Source organism: Eleginops maclovinus, chromosome 15 (genome assembly GCF_036324505.1).
Source record: "Eleginops maclovinus isolate JMC-PN-2008 ecotype Puerto Natales chromosome 15, JC_Emac_rtc_rv5, whole genome shotgun sequence".
NCBI classification, from domain to species: domain Eukaryota; kingdom Metazoa; phylum Chordata; class Actinopteri; order Perciformes; family Eleginopidae; genus Eleginops; species Eleginops maclovinus.
This window is the reverse complement of record NC_086363.1, coordinates 18264524-18280250: the sequence shown is the minus strand read 5'-3', so window position 1 is coordinate 18280250 and position 15727 is coordinate 18264524. Positions and strand designations below refer to the sequence as shown.

General features: G+C 38.4%; 2 protein-coding genes across 8 annotated transcripts in view; both read right to left on the bottom strand.

The window, feature by feature from the left end:
- Window positions 1–5531, bottom strand: part of LOC134876725 (mucin-3A-like) — a 33972-nt gene extending 28441 nt beyond the window's left edge. For all 7 annotated transcript variants that reach the window (XM_063901813.1, XM_063901818.1, XM_063901814.1 and 4 more), the window contains exons 1-2: window positions 5403–5531; window positions 576–660 (exon numbers count right to left, since the gene is read on the bottom strand). The gene's annotated coding sequence lies outside the window, so the exon portion shown is untranslated. The remainder of the gene's footprint in view (window positions 1–575; window positions 661–5402) is intronic.
- A 6833-nt stretch (window positions 5532–12364) lies between these two features.
- Window positions 12365–15727, bottom strand: part of tnfrsf21 (tumor necrosis factor receptor superfamily, member 21) — a 46075-nt gene continuing 42712 nt past the window's right edge. The window contains exon 6 of the mRNA XM_063902693.1: window positions 12365–14729. Coding sequence (XP_063758763.1) covers window positions 14500–14729 — 230 coding nt within the window. The 3' untranslated portion in view covers window positions 12365–14499. The remainder of the gene's footprint in view (window positions 14730–15727) is intronic.

The following is a 15727-nucleotide window of genomic DNA, read 5'->3' as shown; positions in this document are numbered from 1 at the left end:
TTAATCTTGATTAAGATAACAGGTCGCTTTATTACTGAAGTTACAGCACTACTGATTGTTTGTTTGCCATTCCCCCAAATAGACCCATGAAAGCCAGCTTACATTAGCTATGCTGTTATCCTTTAAATAATGAACAGAACAGTTTATTTGTTTGTTTGTTTGTTTGTTTGTTTCCAAAACAATGATTTTCCCCATTCTTTTGGAAAGAAAAAATTCCAGTCCACACATATTTGTATAACAGCTTAATTCTTTTTAGGAAAATGTAAATCTGAATAAAAAAAAGAGGCTTTGTTCGGGCTACAAACATGTCCAAATTAATTTAACTGGTATTAACCCATACACAGTTTGCTTTTGCCAAAAATCCCCAGCAATGTGTCTTTCCAAATCATGGTTCCAGTTAGCTTGCATTCCTCACATACCTAAACTCTTTCTAGAACAACTAAGGAAAAATGATAACAGCAAGGTGACATTTGATCCACCTGCTCTACTATGTCATGCAAAAAGTGACATAGATATTGGATTTCTTATTCACAGAAAATCTGGCACAACCTCACATTGTTTTCAAGTAAACATACCTTCAAAGACTTGTCCTCTTCAAGTTAACTGCAGTCGACAAGTGTCCACATAGTGTAGGCTGATAGTCAGCAAGATCCAGTGTTGCTGGATGGCACAACAGTAGAAGATTAATAACTTTTTAGAAGATTAAGATTAAGTTTGGCAGTAGGGTGTGTCTTCGGCAGCCTTGACCATGGACAACTGATCAGGATCAGATCATCAGTAGGATAAAAAAGCCTGTTAACCTGGTTCTGCTCTCTTTCAGCAGTCTGGTTCTTAGAAACCATGCAGCAGCCTCAGATCATAGAGCAGTATTATGTATAGCATTGTTTTTTGCTGGATTGCCTATATGTTGTTTCAGACAGTCAATGACACTTTTTAAATCCAACAAATCTCTTCTTTTTCGTTGAACCTTTTTAAACGGGGGAGCAAGAATTCTCAAAATGGTTTCTAAACAACAGACAACGATGGAAGCAGAAAAGGATTATTAGTTAGGCAAAAAGCATTACCAAACTGATCTTCACACTGATACAAAATCTAATATGAAAAGAACCTAAACTGAACCCTAATTGGGAGATAGACATAATAATACACCAATCTTTCAAAACAGCATGGGCCCTTTTTTATCTATTATCTTTTATCGCAGGTCGCTTTGAATATCAGTTAAATTACATGTCATGTGCTGTAACTCTTCATCTTTCCAAAGCCTCCAGATCAGAACACTCCGTTGAGACAACCAACTATAACTTGGTACAGGAAAGCCTTCAAGACTGTTACCCATAATGTCTTTAAAGCTCTCAAAGTCTACATGTTCCACTAACGCAGTTCACTTTTTGAAATCATACCTGGCGGAGACATTGACGTAAATGTGTGACTGTATCATGTTAACACTCAATATGCTTTTATCTTCTTCCCACAAGGGTCTATTCTCAGCCCACTCTTGTGTAACTTGTCAAAGGTTTTCCAGGGGTAATCACTGACGTTAATGGTGTCCAAATCATGTCGAAGGACATGGACATGGCAAAAACAAATGTGAAACTGCATCAAAACTGTGTGATGTAATAGTACCAGGTATTACAGGGTTAGTTTCATTGCTGCCTTCAGCTTTGTGTTAAAGAAGAGACCGCCTGTTCTTCAAGAAACGATCGACCTCAACACACGATCCAGACATCACAGTCTATGGGGAAAAACGACACGCTGTCTGAGGTTGAATACCTGGCATCACTTCAAATATGTTTTTCACGTCAAATGAAACAAATCTGCATGAAATGTTAGATTAAATGAGACAAATTCACAAGTAACTGCATGTGATAATAGATACAGTATAAAGTTATGTACTTAAATGTGTTCATAAATCAATAAAGCCAAGCTAATGCCAATATTATCCCTATACAAACAATGAAAACCATTAACAAAAAGCCACAAGGATACCATTGCTGCATCATTTTGAAAATATATAACTTCTTTAGCTGGAATATGGCTCATTTACTATTCTGTGATTACACCACATCACAAAACATGAGCATATATAAGACAAACAACTAGAGTCTTCTTACTCTTAGAGCAAATGTTTTATCTGCAGTCAGTTTACCAACTGACTGATGGAAGATTTGAAGCAGCAACACAGGGCAGAGGTCCCTGACTTACAGAAGTTAGACAAGTAGATATGTACACATCTTTAGCGAGGAGTGATCATTTGTGAGTTCATACGTGCAAAGTTTAGTAGTTGTGTCAGATGTTCTTAATTCTCATACAAAGTGTATTGTAAAGTTTCCAACCAGAGCAGACTAAGAGGCACACTCAAACAAAGATTTCTCAGCAGACAGTAGCTACCTGTGTGTCAGACGTCTTTAGGCTTTTCTTTCGATGTTCAGACATCACAAGCCTACATGTATACCTCGAAATTATAACATATCCATTTAACACTTCAAAAAAAATCTTTGGTGTTCCGTTACTTTGACAACTGTGAGATATTAATAAAGATTTTACGCTGGGCTGTGATAAAACAGGTAAGTTGTTAACCAATAATAAGTCTAAGATGTTTGTTGCAGGGGTAAATAAATGCAATAAAATGCTTCAGCAACCGGCCTAAGGTCTTTTAAGAAATAAAATAGAACGATGAGCTTTTAATACGTTGTTTTTTTATCCGCATAGTTAGGCTTGAACAGTGGCTGAACATCATGCCTGTGGTATTATCCACCCATAAACACGCCTAACATTATCTTGTCATGCTATGATTGATTGTACTCATTTGCCAAACTGTGTTGATTGTCTGTTGGAAGAGGTATTCCTGGTTCTGTTTGTATGTGCATATTATTTATTGAATGTTTAATGCCATGAATTTTAGCTTATGTCTTTATAATGTCAAATTAAATAACAATAACTCAAACTAAACTTCTATAAGGAAAAGATTGCTGCCAAGTACATGCGTCCGACTCCCATTTCAGGCATGGTCCCCCCCTCTATCTCCCAATGAACCACTGTATCTCTAACAAGGGCATTCACTTACCAAAGAACACCCAAAAAAAGCAGGAAAATGTCATCTAATCATGTGTGTATTTACAGTGTACAGTTTAAGCAACCAGTGTGTGTAAATTGTTTAGGCACACCTAGCTGATGTTTTGTGGTTACAGTGGGTTGTTACTAGAAGTATTTTTTTCACAGATGCAGCACTAACAAAAGAATTGTTGTCTGGAAGTATAATAATCACTCTTTGTTGTCTATCTTGTTATATAATAAACTGCCTGTAAATGATCATGAAGACAATAAGGGAAAGCTAAAAGTCATCAACATTAATTGGTGAGCTGTCTTTAGCTATTAGATATTAGTTTTAACATAATGATTATGGATGATAGAAAGGCGGAATAAAATCAAACAACTTGAAAAAAATAGGGATGTATTAATAACTAATTGTTCTAATGTGTGCTTGTCACTTTATTTCATATGTATGCTTACTCTTTTTATTGTTTTACTTTTTCTGTAATGATATACATTTCCCCGTTGTGGGACTAATAAAGGATTTCTGATTGTGATTTTATATGTACTCAGCATTTAACTCATTCTACTATTCAGTGCAGTATAGGCAGCTGTTACGTACTGTAAACAATGCCCAGGAAGCGATATGAGGTCCGATGCCTTTCTCAAAAGCATATGGATAAGAAACATCCACCATAGTTATTTCTGGTTTTGCGTATCAATAACTTCCCTGTCATAGATCCTGCCTTCCTCCTGGCTCTTGTAATCAGCTCATTGCCCTCACCTGGTTTCTCCAGCCCCTCATCTGAAACCCATTGCCTCATTTGACCCTCAGTTTATAAACCACCTCACTCTCACTTGTTCCCTGCCAGACTGTCTTGTGTGTACGTCCTCGGAGGACTGTTTGTATTTTCCCGGTTATCTGATCTGCCTGTCTGTGACACAACCTGCCTGGTTTAGGACCCCTATCTTGCCTTCCCCCTTATTAGATTTGTTGGCCTGATCGATGGACATCCTGACACTGCTTGTACCTGACTTAAGTAAACTGAACTTCTGTCTAGATGGGAGGCTGTGGCACAGTGGGATTGTGCGCTGATCTTCCCAACAGGGGAGAGCAGGTTTGAGTCCCACTGCAGTCAGCATGTCATAGTGTCCCTGGGCAAGACGCTTCAACCCAAATTTTCCGTGTGGGGATTGCTAACAGTATTAAGTTGCTTTGGATAAAAGCGTCTAACAAATGACATGTAATGTTATGTATCTTCAATGTGCCTTTGCTTTTTTTGTACCAGTGATCTTCAGACATACATAATGTGTTTTCTCCTGGTTTTAGGGCAGGCACCTTTTGGGGTTAGTGGCATACAGGAAACCCACTCCACAACAGACACTGGTTCATGCCTAATGTTGGAACATTTTAATAAAATAATGGACAATAAGTGTAGTGCCCTGATGAGATTGGATTTAAGACGCAACAACAGACCCATGTTAGGACACATCCATCATAAATAAGAAATATTGCTTGGCAAATATTTTTTTATAAATGTGGGAAAACTCATGCTTGTTTTGGACTAAACTTAACAACCTGAAAACAGTTTAGCCTGACTGGAATGAGGACAGGTGTCATTATGTCACTGTCACAATCTATACTACATTCCCCATCAAAAAACATAGATCTTCAAGCCTAATGGTATGAAACAGGTATTTATAAGTAAGTTAAACTATAATGTATTCCTATAGAACAATTACTTTCCAATATTACAATAAAACAACTTCATAATAAAGAGTAAAATAAGAAAAGTTCCTAAGAATACAGAAATTATGCCTTTCTTTTTGGCTATATATTTTATTATAATATTAACATTACAATTCAACAGAGGATAAAAGGGCCAGCAAGTTAACTAACTCTAACTCTAAAAATAAAAATGTTAAAACTATGAAAAATGGCACCTTTTTTTACTTTGCAAAAGACACGGTTAAACATCAATCTGTTTGATTAAAAAAAAAAAGTCTTGATCACTAAAGATGGATAAATGTGATTTGTGTTGATGCACTTAATGTCAAGGAATAATTGTATGTGATTAGTACTGTCTTTTCAGTCCACACAGACATTAAGAGCACATTATGTCACTGAACACAGTGCAGCCTGAGCAGATGCAGATCAGCCAAAGCAAACAGAAATCAGGGAACAGATTTCCCTTTAACCAAAATCCTTCTACACTAACACACACGCTTACAAAGCTATGCTCTGTTTAAAAGGCTTAGAAAAGCATTTGGACATAATCAGCTCAGTATCAGTCCTGTAAAACACTAAGAAAACATATTCAATAAAGTCCCAACCAATAAGCATTTTCAAAAAGTCACCATTAGCTTCTTACCATCCTTTTTCTCTTCTGCCGTTCATCCACTTCAATGTTTTGGACTAACTGATCTTCACAGGAGCCTGGAGAGTGTGAAGACTGTCAACCAGCAAGTGGAGCGATGAGAAACACGCTGCGCAAATAACTTCCTGTAATATGGTAAGGGACTAGACTGCTGGTAGTGACTCAACAGGTTTAATTATTCCCTCAGCTTCCTTGTCTCATGTTATCAACCATTGTGCCTCTTTTACCTGTACTCCATGGGAAACAAAGCAAATATTTTAAAACAGAACAATAGTTAGATGTATTACAATCAAAAAGAAAGTTACATTTTAATATTTTTGCCTTGGGGGGCCTTAGCAGCAATGCAGTTAAACGATTATTTAATTCCCAACACACCAGTACTCAGTGTTCAGCACAACAATATATAATTACATCTATTTTAATCCACTTTATGAGGTGCAGCAGACGATTGCCAGTAAATCCACAGGTGACTCACTGTTATTGTGTTTTATACATAAATACATTTCAATTAATCAGAATCAGAAGTACTTGAGTTATCCCAAACTGGGAAATGTTTGCATTGCAGCAGCGAAATACAAAGAGAAGCAACACAAATACAAATAACCAGAACAAAAAATTAAAGTAAAAATAAAAACGAATGAAAATAAAAAATAAATCAAATGAAATACACAAATGTACAAAAAGGCAATAATAATATAGTGTAAATGTACAATGTTAAATGTAAAGGAGTGCATGCTAAGTCCAGTTTACAGAGAGGCTATGGAGCAGTGAGTTGTCTGCCAGCCTGGGGGGAATTATTGTACAGAGCTATTGCAGTGGGCAGGAATGTTCTCCTGTACCTGTCCTTGTGACAGCGGAGCTGGAGCAGTCTGTTGGAGAAGGAGCTCCGCTGTCTGTCCAGCTGCAGGTGGAGAGGGTGGGTGGGGTTATCCATGATAGACAACAGTTTGTTGAGAGTCCTCCTTCTCCACCACAGCCTCAAAATTGTCCGGTTTGATGCCGATGACTGAGCCTGCTTTCCTGATCAGTTTATTGATTCTGCTGGTGTCACCGGCTCTGATGTGGCCGCCCCAGCAGACGGCAGCAAAGAAGGTTGCACTAGCATCAACAGACTGGTAGAAGATCTCCAACATCTTGCTGCACACGTTGAAGGACCTCAGCTTCCTCAGGAAATAGAGCCGGCTCATCCCCTTGTAAACAGCGTCAGTGTTGGCCCTCCAGTTCAGTCTATTGTCGAGGTGCATCCCAAGGTACTTTTAATCCTCCACCACAGAACCTCCAATTATCAGAAAGTCAATTGTTAATTGTTAATGATATGCTTTCTTGGTGTATAGGAATGTCAATATAATGCCTGCACCAAGTGGACAGAGCCCTCAATATTCTCTGTCATATGTTTGGATTTGTACTTACTGTAAATGGCTTTAGTTTCATGTCTACATCTTAGGGTAACATTACTGCATTGTTTTAGTTTTCACACATATGACATTTTCTACTATCCTCTTAACTATGAACTACAGGGCCTCAGAAAGGCTTGTCCTTAATTTTTAAATGTTATTTATACCAGAACTGGTTTTAAGTACCCAACCCTTGCTGATGTGTTGGCCTATAAACACAGCATGGCACAGACCTTTATTATTCGTTTCATATTCTTAAGGGTTGAGACTGTGTGGTTGGGGGAAAATGTGTCTATCAAAGCTCATTGCTGTCGTCCTCAGAAGCTGCACTCTAAACCGCACTTGCATTTAGTTTACAACCCAGTTGCTCTGACTTGTAGAAATAACCTCAATGCTAGGTTATTTTAGTAAGTGCACAAAACCAACGTTTGTTTATGCTTAACTGACAGTTTAGTAGAAATCATACAGTCAAACTTAAATCTTTCGAACCCAAACCATGATCTTTCCTCAAACCCATCCAGGAACCTAACGTAATATAAAACAAGTCAAGATTTTTAGAGCATAAACTTACTTTGGCATTTATTCGAAATCGACTGCATGGTGTTTAGTGTGTCTCCAGAACTATGTCATTGCAGTTTGCTAGCCTTCATTTACTTACAGTATTTGGTCTATTGTCTCCTTCAAATCACTAGCATTGATAAGATAACGCTGATAGTTGATAAGTAGTTAATAGTTTCTGTTTATATTAAACTGAGGCATTATGATGGATGCCATTGAAAACATGTGCCTTAATAAGAGTACAAATGATAATAAGTAGGTGCCTAAACTTACAGTATGTTACAGTTATGGGGGGGTCCCAAACGGTCCAAAATCAAATTGAAATGATTTCACCACTCTTCATTGGAGAAAACTGGGAACTAACAGAAGGACAAGAACACAAGTTGCACAACTTCATAAACAAAAAGGTTAAAACGTATTACTATATCAGATGTTTAAGAAGAAACTGTTCATATGATAATAGAAGATACAATAAAAGCAATAGGTATAACTTTGCTGTAATATTTCTTTATTATTTTTATGGCTCGTTCACACCAGACGCGATGAGATTTTCGGGCGCGAAGCAATTAGGCCTACATGTAAATCAATGAAAGGACGCAGAGAGAAGCGAATTCGGCCCGGCGCGTGCACAGAGCCCCCAGCTCTTGGAATCTGTTCAGAAACTATACTCCACTCAAAAAACACATATTTCAAAGACGGCAGACGAAACGTATTTCGTTTGCTGTCTTGTGATGAGACGCGTTAAAGCATTAATTCATGCTTTCTACAAACCGGTATCAGTGTGTTGTTAGTTCGGCATTATTATTAAACATGTAGTACAATTAAATCACGGTGACATATTTTGTAATTGGTATCTTCCATAGTATTTGAATGACGCAAGCAAACACGACTGACAGCCGCGCTGAAACTCGAGTGATAAGAGCGATGAGATTAGAGCAATTCGAATATTTGCATCGCGTCCAATGTGAACTAACCATTAGGGTTAGGGTTAGGCTTACTCCTAAATCTGACAGTTTTCTCTTCCTAGTGATGTTTATTTTGAAAGTGAGTTTTTAGATTCAAGCAACATTTGACAAAACTTGGCAGAATAGTTGAGCGTCTTCACTGTTTTATGCAAGATAGAAAATGGTTTCCCGGTCGTTTATGCAAATCTCTCAATCTGCCTGGTGTCTGTAAAAATGCCCTTAGGCAAATCACCCTAACCCTACCCTACCTCCAGTGTACTTGTGTTTGGTCAATCTCAGCAAAACAAAATCATGGGCCAAGATGGTGCAGTCAACAGTGGTAATGACACATGAAAAACGACACACCTGCCTGTAAGCATCAAAGCTGGAGTACTTGCTCGGCAGGTTTTACAGCTCTTCCCGTAAGAACCTTAGACTTTACAAGCAAGTTTTCTTTTCATGTCAGATCAAATCAATGCTCTATCGTCAGCATGAAGATGCAGTTGAGAAACTTTGCAAGGGTTTAGTTCCAGTAAGTAGATCATGGGTATGGTCAAAGCAAGTAGGGGGACAAAATGTGGGGTAGGGTATCAAGCTTAAAAGTACATAACTACACAGAGGTGAGAAAAGTAATCTTGTACTTGAGTAAAAGTAGGAGTACCAGATTGTAGGAATACTCTGTTACAGTAAAAGTCCTGCATTCAAAATGTTCCTCAAGTAAAAGTAAGAGTAGTAGTCTCGCTCTCTACGCAATTGTATTGAAACCCTTGACCTCTTCCTACATTTCTAACCCTCCCCCCCTCCTTTACAATAACAAGATTTAAAAAAATACTTCCTGACACCATTACCTTCAAACTCAAAACTTTTTTGCCTAAGGAAGGGATTCTTCAAGGAACAGGTATTGGTCTATTATCTGAGTGTTGTCAAGATTGGAACTACAGCTTATCATTTGAGCATCTGATCTGAGTTTTGTGCGTATGAGATTATTATTAGAAAGCAGGAGTGGTTGTGAGTGACTCATGCTAATAAAAGGATTAAAATGCTATTGCTGGGTGACATTTATGACTTGTTATATAACTGACTAGTACTAACTTAGGTATGTCAACTCAACACGTTGGCTGCTGGTTATGCAAGGGACACAATCAGTTGTCTCTTGGGTGACATGTCCATCAAATCAACCCTGACCACCTCTCCATGTGGACTTTGTTGCTTTAAACTACATCAGCCGAGTCGTACCATAGGGGCTGTCATAATAACTACAGACACTAGCGGTCGCACTTAACAACAAACTTAAATATGGATTGTTATAATCTGCTATACTTCCACGACTGACCTAAATTAGCACTTTTGCCAGGGAGGACGCCATTTACAACTTTGATTTGATACATAACTGAAATGAAGACCTCTAATACTAATGAAAAACTTAAAGCACACATTAGAAAGCAGAATTATTTTGTGACTCAAGCTAGGATATACACTGCCAGGCCAAAAAAAAGGTCACCACCTGGATTTAACTAAGCAAATACGTAAGAGCCTCCCATTGGATAATTACTGCATGGGTGATTATTTTTAAGCTGGCAACAAGTTATCGAACCCTAACTGGAAGGAACTCAAGGGATTGGGACTACACAGCTGTGTAGCTGTAAGAAAACCACTTCTCAGTGAGGCTAATCAGAAAAAATGGCTTCAATTTGCCAGGGAGCGTAAAGATTGGACTCTGGAGCAATGGAAGAAGGTCATGTGGTCTGATGAGTCCAGATTCACCCTGTTCCAGAGTGATGGGCGCATCAGAGTAAGAAGAGAGGCGGCTGAAGTGATGCACCCATCATGCCTAGTGCCTACTGTACAAGCCTGTGGGGGCAGTGCTATGATCTGGGGTTGCTGCAGTTGGTCTGGTCTAGGTTCAGCAATATGCCCAAAGAATGAGGTCAGCTGACTGCCTGAATATACTGAATGACCAGGTTATTCCATCAATGGATTTGTTCTTCCCTGATGGCACAGGCATGTTCCAAGAGGACAATGCCAGGATCCATCGGGCTCAAATTGTGAAAGAGTGGTTCAGGGAGCATGAGACATCATTTCACACATGGATTGGCCACCACAGAGTCCAGACCTGAACCCCATGAGAATCTTTGGGATGTGCTGGAGAAGACTTTGCGCAGTGGTCCGAATCTCCCGTCATCAACACAAGATCTTGGCGAAAAATGAATGAAGAACACCTTTTGGAGTCGTGCTCTTCTCTTTGCCTCTGTGACCACTCAGGCATGCTGACGAACTGTTTCTTTTTATTTTTGTCTATTTATTTGAGTTGAGAATTTGTTTTGAATAGTGTGTATCCATCCTGTGATTTTGGTACAACAATGGTTGGGAATTAAAACAAATCATTTTACACGTTTTTCTCAAAAACACATCAATTGTGGATTCACTTTTGACATCACCAAAGATGACTTTTTAGTAAGTAACATTCTTATTCTATGTACACTTTATATACAAATGTATGAAAGTGAGCCCTAAGATTAAGGTTTTTCACAATGAGTTTGGTTTACTTTATTAAAGCCTTTAAATTAATGTAAAATTCACAAGCTATAAAACTGTTTAACATAATTGAAGAAAACCATTTACATAAACAGCCCAAGCTCTTTGGTGTACTTACATTAGAATATTCTAATTGATTTCTAATTGTACTTTTTACCTTATCGTCCGTTATTGATGTTTTTAATGAAGCTTTAGTACTTAGATTATTTTTGTAAACATGTAAGAGAAAAAATATGTTGTACATTGATGTATATGATGATATAGCAGTAGTAATGTACACAAAAATATATGAAATGCCATTAAACACTTTAAGATCCACAATATAGCTGCCAGAGGATTATGGTAAATCTTCTGTAGATCAGACTCCAGCTATCAACAAGTCCTTGGCCTAATGTGGTTTACTCACTCACCCCCTGATACAAGAAGCTCATTCATAAACACATCAGTTCATGTAACTAGAGCCAACCCTTCTATGCTACCCATTATAAGAAGTTAAATAGGAAAGTGAGGGCTTAACAACAATGACAACAATGTGTGTCTGGGAGGCCTGGTGAACTATAATGTATGAAAATCCATCAAATCTCAGAAATTCCCGAAAGCTGCACATACAGTACATTCTTTTAGAGAAGGAATGATGAAAATACATACATGCACTGTAGATGTAAATTGCTTGGTGAAAATTCCCTTTAGCTTCTAAAGTTTCAAAGAACTGGTATTTTTCATACTAGGCTCACTGTGTTTATCTTGCGTGACGATTCAAAATATTTGAAACTAGATAAGGGTTAACCCCCTGCAGTGACACAATAAGAGACTGAAACAGTTGTACATGATGGAGGAAATGAAAAAGGATATTTCTGTGTGGAAAACTCACCTTTAATTCAGGGTGAATAGAAAAATATGTAAAGGTTTGATTTTATTTGTTTTATTCTCGTCTCACTTATTCTATTTTTATAAAGGAAATGTTATGCTCATGTTCAGGTTCATATTTTCATCTTTTGCCTCTACTGGGACATGTCTCCATGCTTTACTGTTCAAAAAGCTCTGTATTTTTCTCATACTGCCTGTGCTGCAGCACCTCTTTTCACCCTCTGTCTGAAAACAGAGCCCAGTCTGCTCTTATTAGTTATCTGGCCTGATCTGTTGTGATTGGTCAATCGCTTAGAGATCACCCACCCCTTAGACTATCACGTACAATGTGTTGGAGCACTAGCCAATAGTAAGTGCTGGAGTTACATAGTGATGTCATTATGTTAAGGAAGTAAACAAAGAAGTCCAGTGGAGGCGTTTTAAGGCAGAGGGAGATGTGTCAGAGAGAAACTCCCTCCGGAGGGAACTTTGGGATTGCACACCATTTACATGCAAAAAACCTATATAACACACTACAGGAAATCATAATAGGGCCCCTTTAAATGGTTGAACAAGCTCTCTCTTCAAGAAAAACTTGAATATGATCAATGTATCTGTTTGATAGTAAATAAAAATGGCACATACACAAATGTTGAATTAGTGACAACTTCACACAAAGTATAAGAAATGCTTCGAGCTTTAATTGGTTGATTTTAAGAGGTTACATAGTAGTAAACATACTGGTTACACACGTGAAGTTTGTTGAAATCATCCACTCAAGCCACATGTGCGTTTCACATCTCAACTTCATCCTGTCAAACTTCCTTAGAAAACTCACACAAAGCATCACACATCCTCATCATCATTACCAACATCCCATAGTCCGCAGCAGCACAACCCTTTATCTTCTTCATTTAGTCTGGAATACTTGAAATAGTTATTAGTCTGGGCTTAAGAAGCCCTTTGTCAGGCCAAATGGTGAGAGTTCACATCTAGCACCAAAAAAACAGAGTCCATCATTTGTTGCTCTTATGGTGCCTTAAAATTCCCAACGTTGATGAGTTTTTGGTGGTTCTTTTCTCCATTTTTTCCTTATTTTTATAACTTCGAAGGAACTGAAAGAGTACATTATTTCTTCCTCAATTAAAACAAGTAGACTTCAAGTAGAGTATTATGTATGCATATCTTACACCCCAGCCAGGTCGTCTTGTTATGCCAAGCAGTAAGGGGGGGGAATACATCTGAATTCCCATGACAACATAAGATACAAAGAAGTCAATATGAGATGCTACAGTAACATTAAAAAAAATCTAACTAAATGTAGAAAACATTAGGACAAAATCAAACGTTAGTGAACAGCATTTTGAAATAAAAGAAAATGCGGGAGAATGAAAATACATGTCTACCTCTCCAATCAAAAATAGACTTAGTGCATCACTGTTACATTTGAATATCAACCTTATAGATCATGTAGCAACATACAACTGCATGAAAAACTTCACTTGTATTCTTGTAATTGTAATATAACACTGTAACGCGCTCACGTGAAGCTCCGAAATAGATCACTTTATCAACGCTACATTTGTTGAGGCAAACAGGGTTAGCTAGCAGAGATTTGAATGTGTCTACAGGTAGACATGCTCATACCCTACTGTCCATAAGTACAACTGTACTAGAGCAAAGCAACATGCCTAAAACATTTTAGAAATATTGCTTTGGTTCCATAGAAGCAGGCAGGGGCGGTAAACATTGCACAGTTCCTGTTCAGTTCATTTTTAGCTCTGAACCCTTTTTCATAAAACTTTTCAAAGACAAAGCCATATATCATAATATGGTATTAGGTAAATGTTTCCAATATTGCAATGTGTGCTTGTTTTGATGTTTAATCCAATATTGTTGATATATGGCTTTGGTTCTAGAGCAGCAGATCAGCCATCTCATCTAACACTGCCCCCTGCTGGCCAGAATAGTGTTTACAAGCCAATATGCTAAAACCCAACAATAATCTGCTCCAGGTACAGGCACCTGGAGCGTGTGGGAAAAAAGGAATTGAGGGCTAAGAAAAGCTCAGGCACACAACTTTCAGTTCAATTCATACTGGCCAAAATATCTATTATGTGGTTTCAGAAAAAACTGTAAGAATAATACCAGTGTCATTTAGAGCGATAGCTTATGTACTATTGTTTGTGTGTAGTTTCTCTTATCTTGACAGTAAGCAATAACCCACCATGTTAAATTAAACACTGACATCATGTTAAAGGCAAAGGGAAAGCCTGGAAGATTGGTAGAACCAAGGAAAACAGCAGAATTACCCTTTCAAAGTGAAGGCGTTGGCCAGTTATGAAAAAAAAGTGCTTTATATGTTTTTTCTTCACACCAGCTTGGAGGCTCTTTAGCCTCATGGTTAAGGTCACAATACACTCAAAGGCCACCTTAAACAATGCTAAACATACTGTAGGAAAATGAAAAAAGTACTCCCTGGTGGGACACTAGAAGAACATTGAGCGTTGACTTAACCCTGTATCCTGGTAGACACACAAGACCACTGAAGAACATTTGATGGTAAGAGGATTAAACTACCTGTGAAGTTTGGAGAGAGTCATTTGAGGGAGTACATAACCACTACACCTAGCTCAAATCTTGTGACAATGTGACATAACCCATCATACTCAGATACTGCAATACAATACTGAGATCCTATGTCATCCCATGCTTAATCTGAACAATGCCAGATCTGTCATCCTTCCCACTGAGTTTTTTTTAAATTTCCATGCCAATTCTGACAATCTGTGTGGTTCCTTCTTCTTTCCTTGTCTATAACAGGTCAGGGAGGTGACTGTAGACCGAGTCCAGGAGCGTCTGGCTGGCCTCTTGACTCTTGACTCCTGCAATCTCAAACAGCTGGTCCAGCTTGTCCTCGGCAGCTGGGATCTCCTCGATGACGTGCAGCTCTTCTGGGTTCAGGATGTGCAGCATGTCGTCAAAGATGGGCTGCAGGTCGCAGGGGTCCAGACGCACCTGCCGCAGAACAGTGTCTTTCTTCTCTGAAGGTGAAATGGAGAAGGGAAGCAATTATGATCAAGCTTCTCCAATCAATATTCAATAAATTCAGATACTGTATGTGAAAGGGGGTTGCTTGTCGCATTGAACCATATACTGTATTATGATGGACGACATGACAGCTCCTAGTGAACCCGCAGCACATCTAAATCACTCCCTGGTGACTGGCAGCAGTGTATATTATAAACGTCCATGTTAGCAGATGGGACATAGGCACAATAAAAAATATAGACATCGAATGCATTTCTCTCGTGGTTCTGTAATTTGAGGTAGTTCTTATCAAACAGATTTTTGTTTAAGTGTTTATTTTTTGAACTTTTCAATTGGTTGTTTCATATTATAAAGAGGGTTTTCGATGACAGCTGCTGTTAGTCAAGGTTTAGGTAAAGGGAGTAGAGTAGGAATGTGAAGAGGATTATGTAACTTAAACATTCTAAGCAATAATTGAATTGTTTCAACCGTTAAGATCTGTACACAAAAATCTTTAGAGTAACCTTTAAATGTCCCTGAACCATCGCTAACTAGCATGGCAACATCGCACGTGACAGTGAGGTGTCAGAGGACAAAACAAGCCTTGTGAAATTTGAATCCATAATCTGTACATGAAATCTTGCCAGTGTTTCATGTATTTGCACAGTTAGTTATTGTGTCTTTCTTGCCAAATAGCTACTGCTAACTTGTCGGCTGGGTGGCTCACAACCTGTAGCAGGGCTTGGCTCATGATTGGCTTGGGCGGATGTGTGGGCAGTTACCTCAATACCATAGCTCGGGCCCTTCATCTGCTTGACTGCTTGGATTTCAAAATCTATAGCTCCAAATCCAGGATATTTTGGCGTGATATATCTGACCAGTGGAAATCCCAGCCTGGTGAATAGCAAGCCACCCTAACATTGCTGAGGCAACTTATTGCGATATTGCTGCTAACTGTACAGTTAATAAATGTGTTCAAAGTTTAATATCATAGAGTAGGTAAGGCAGGAAC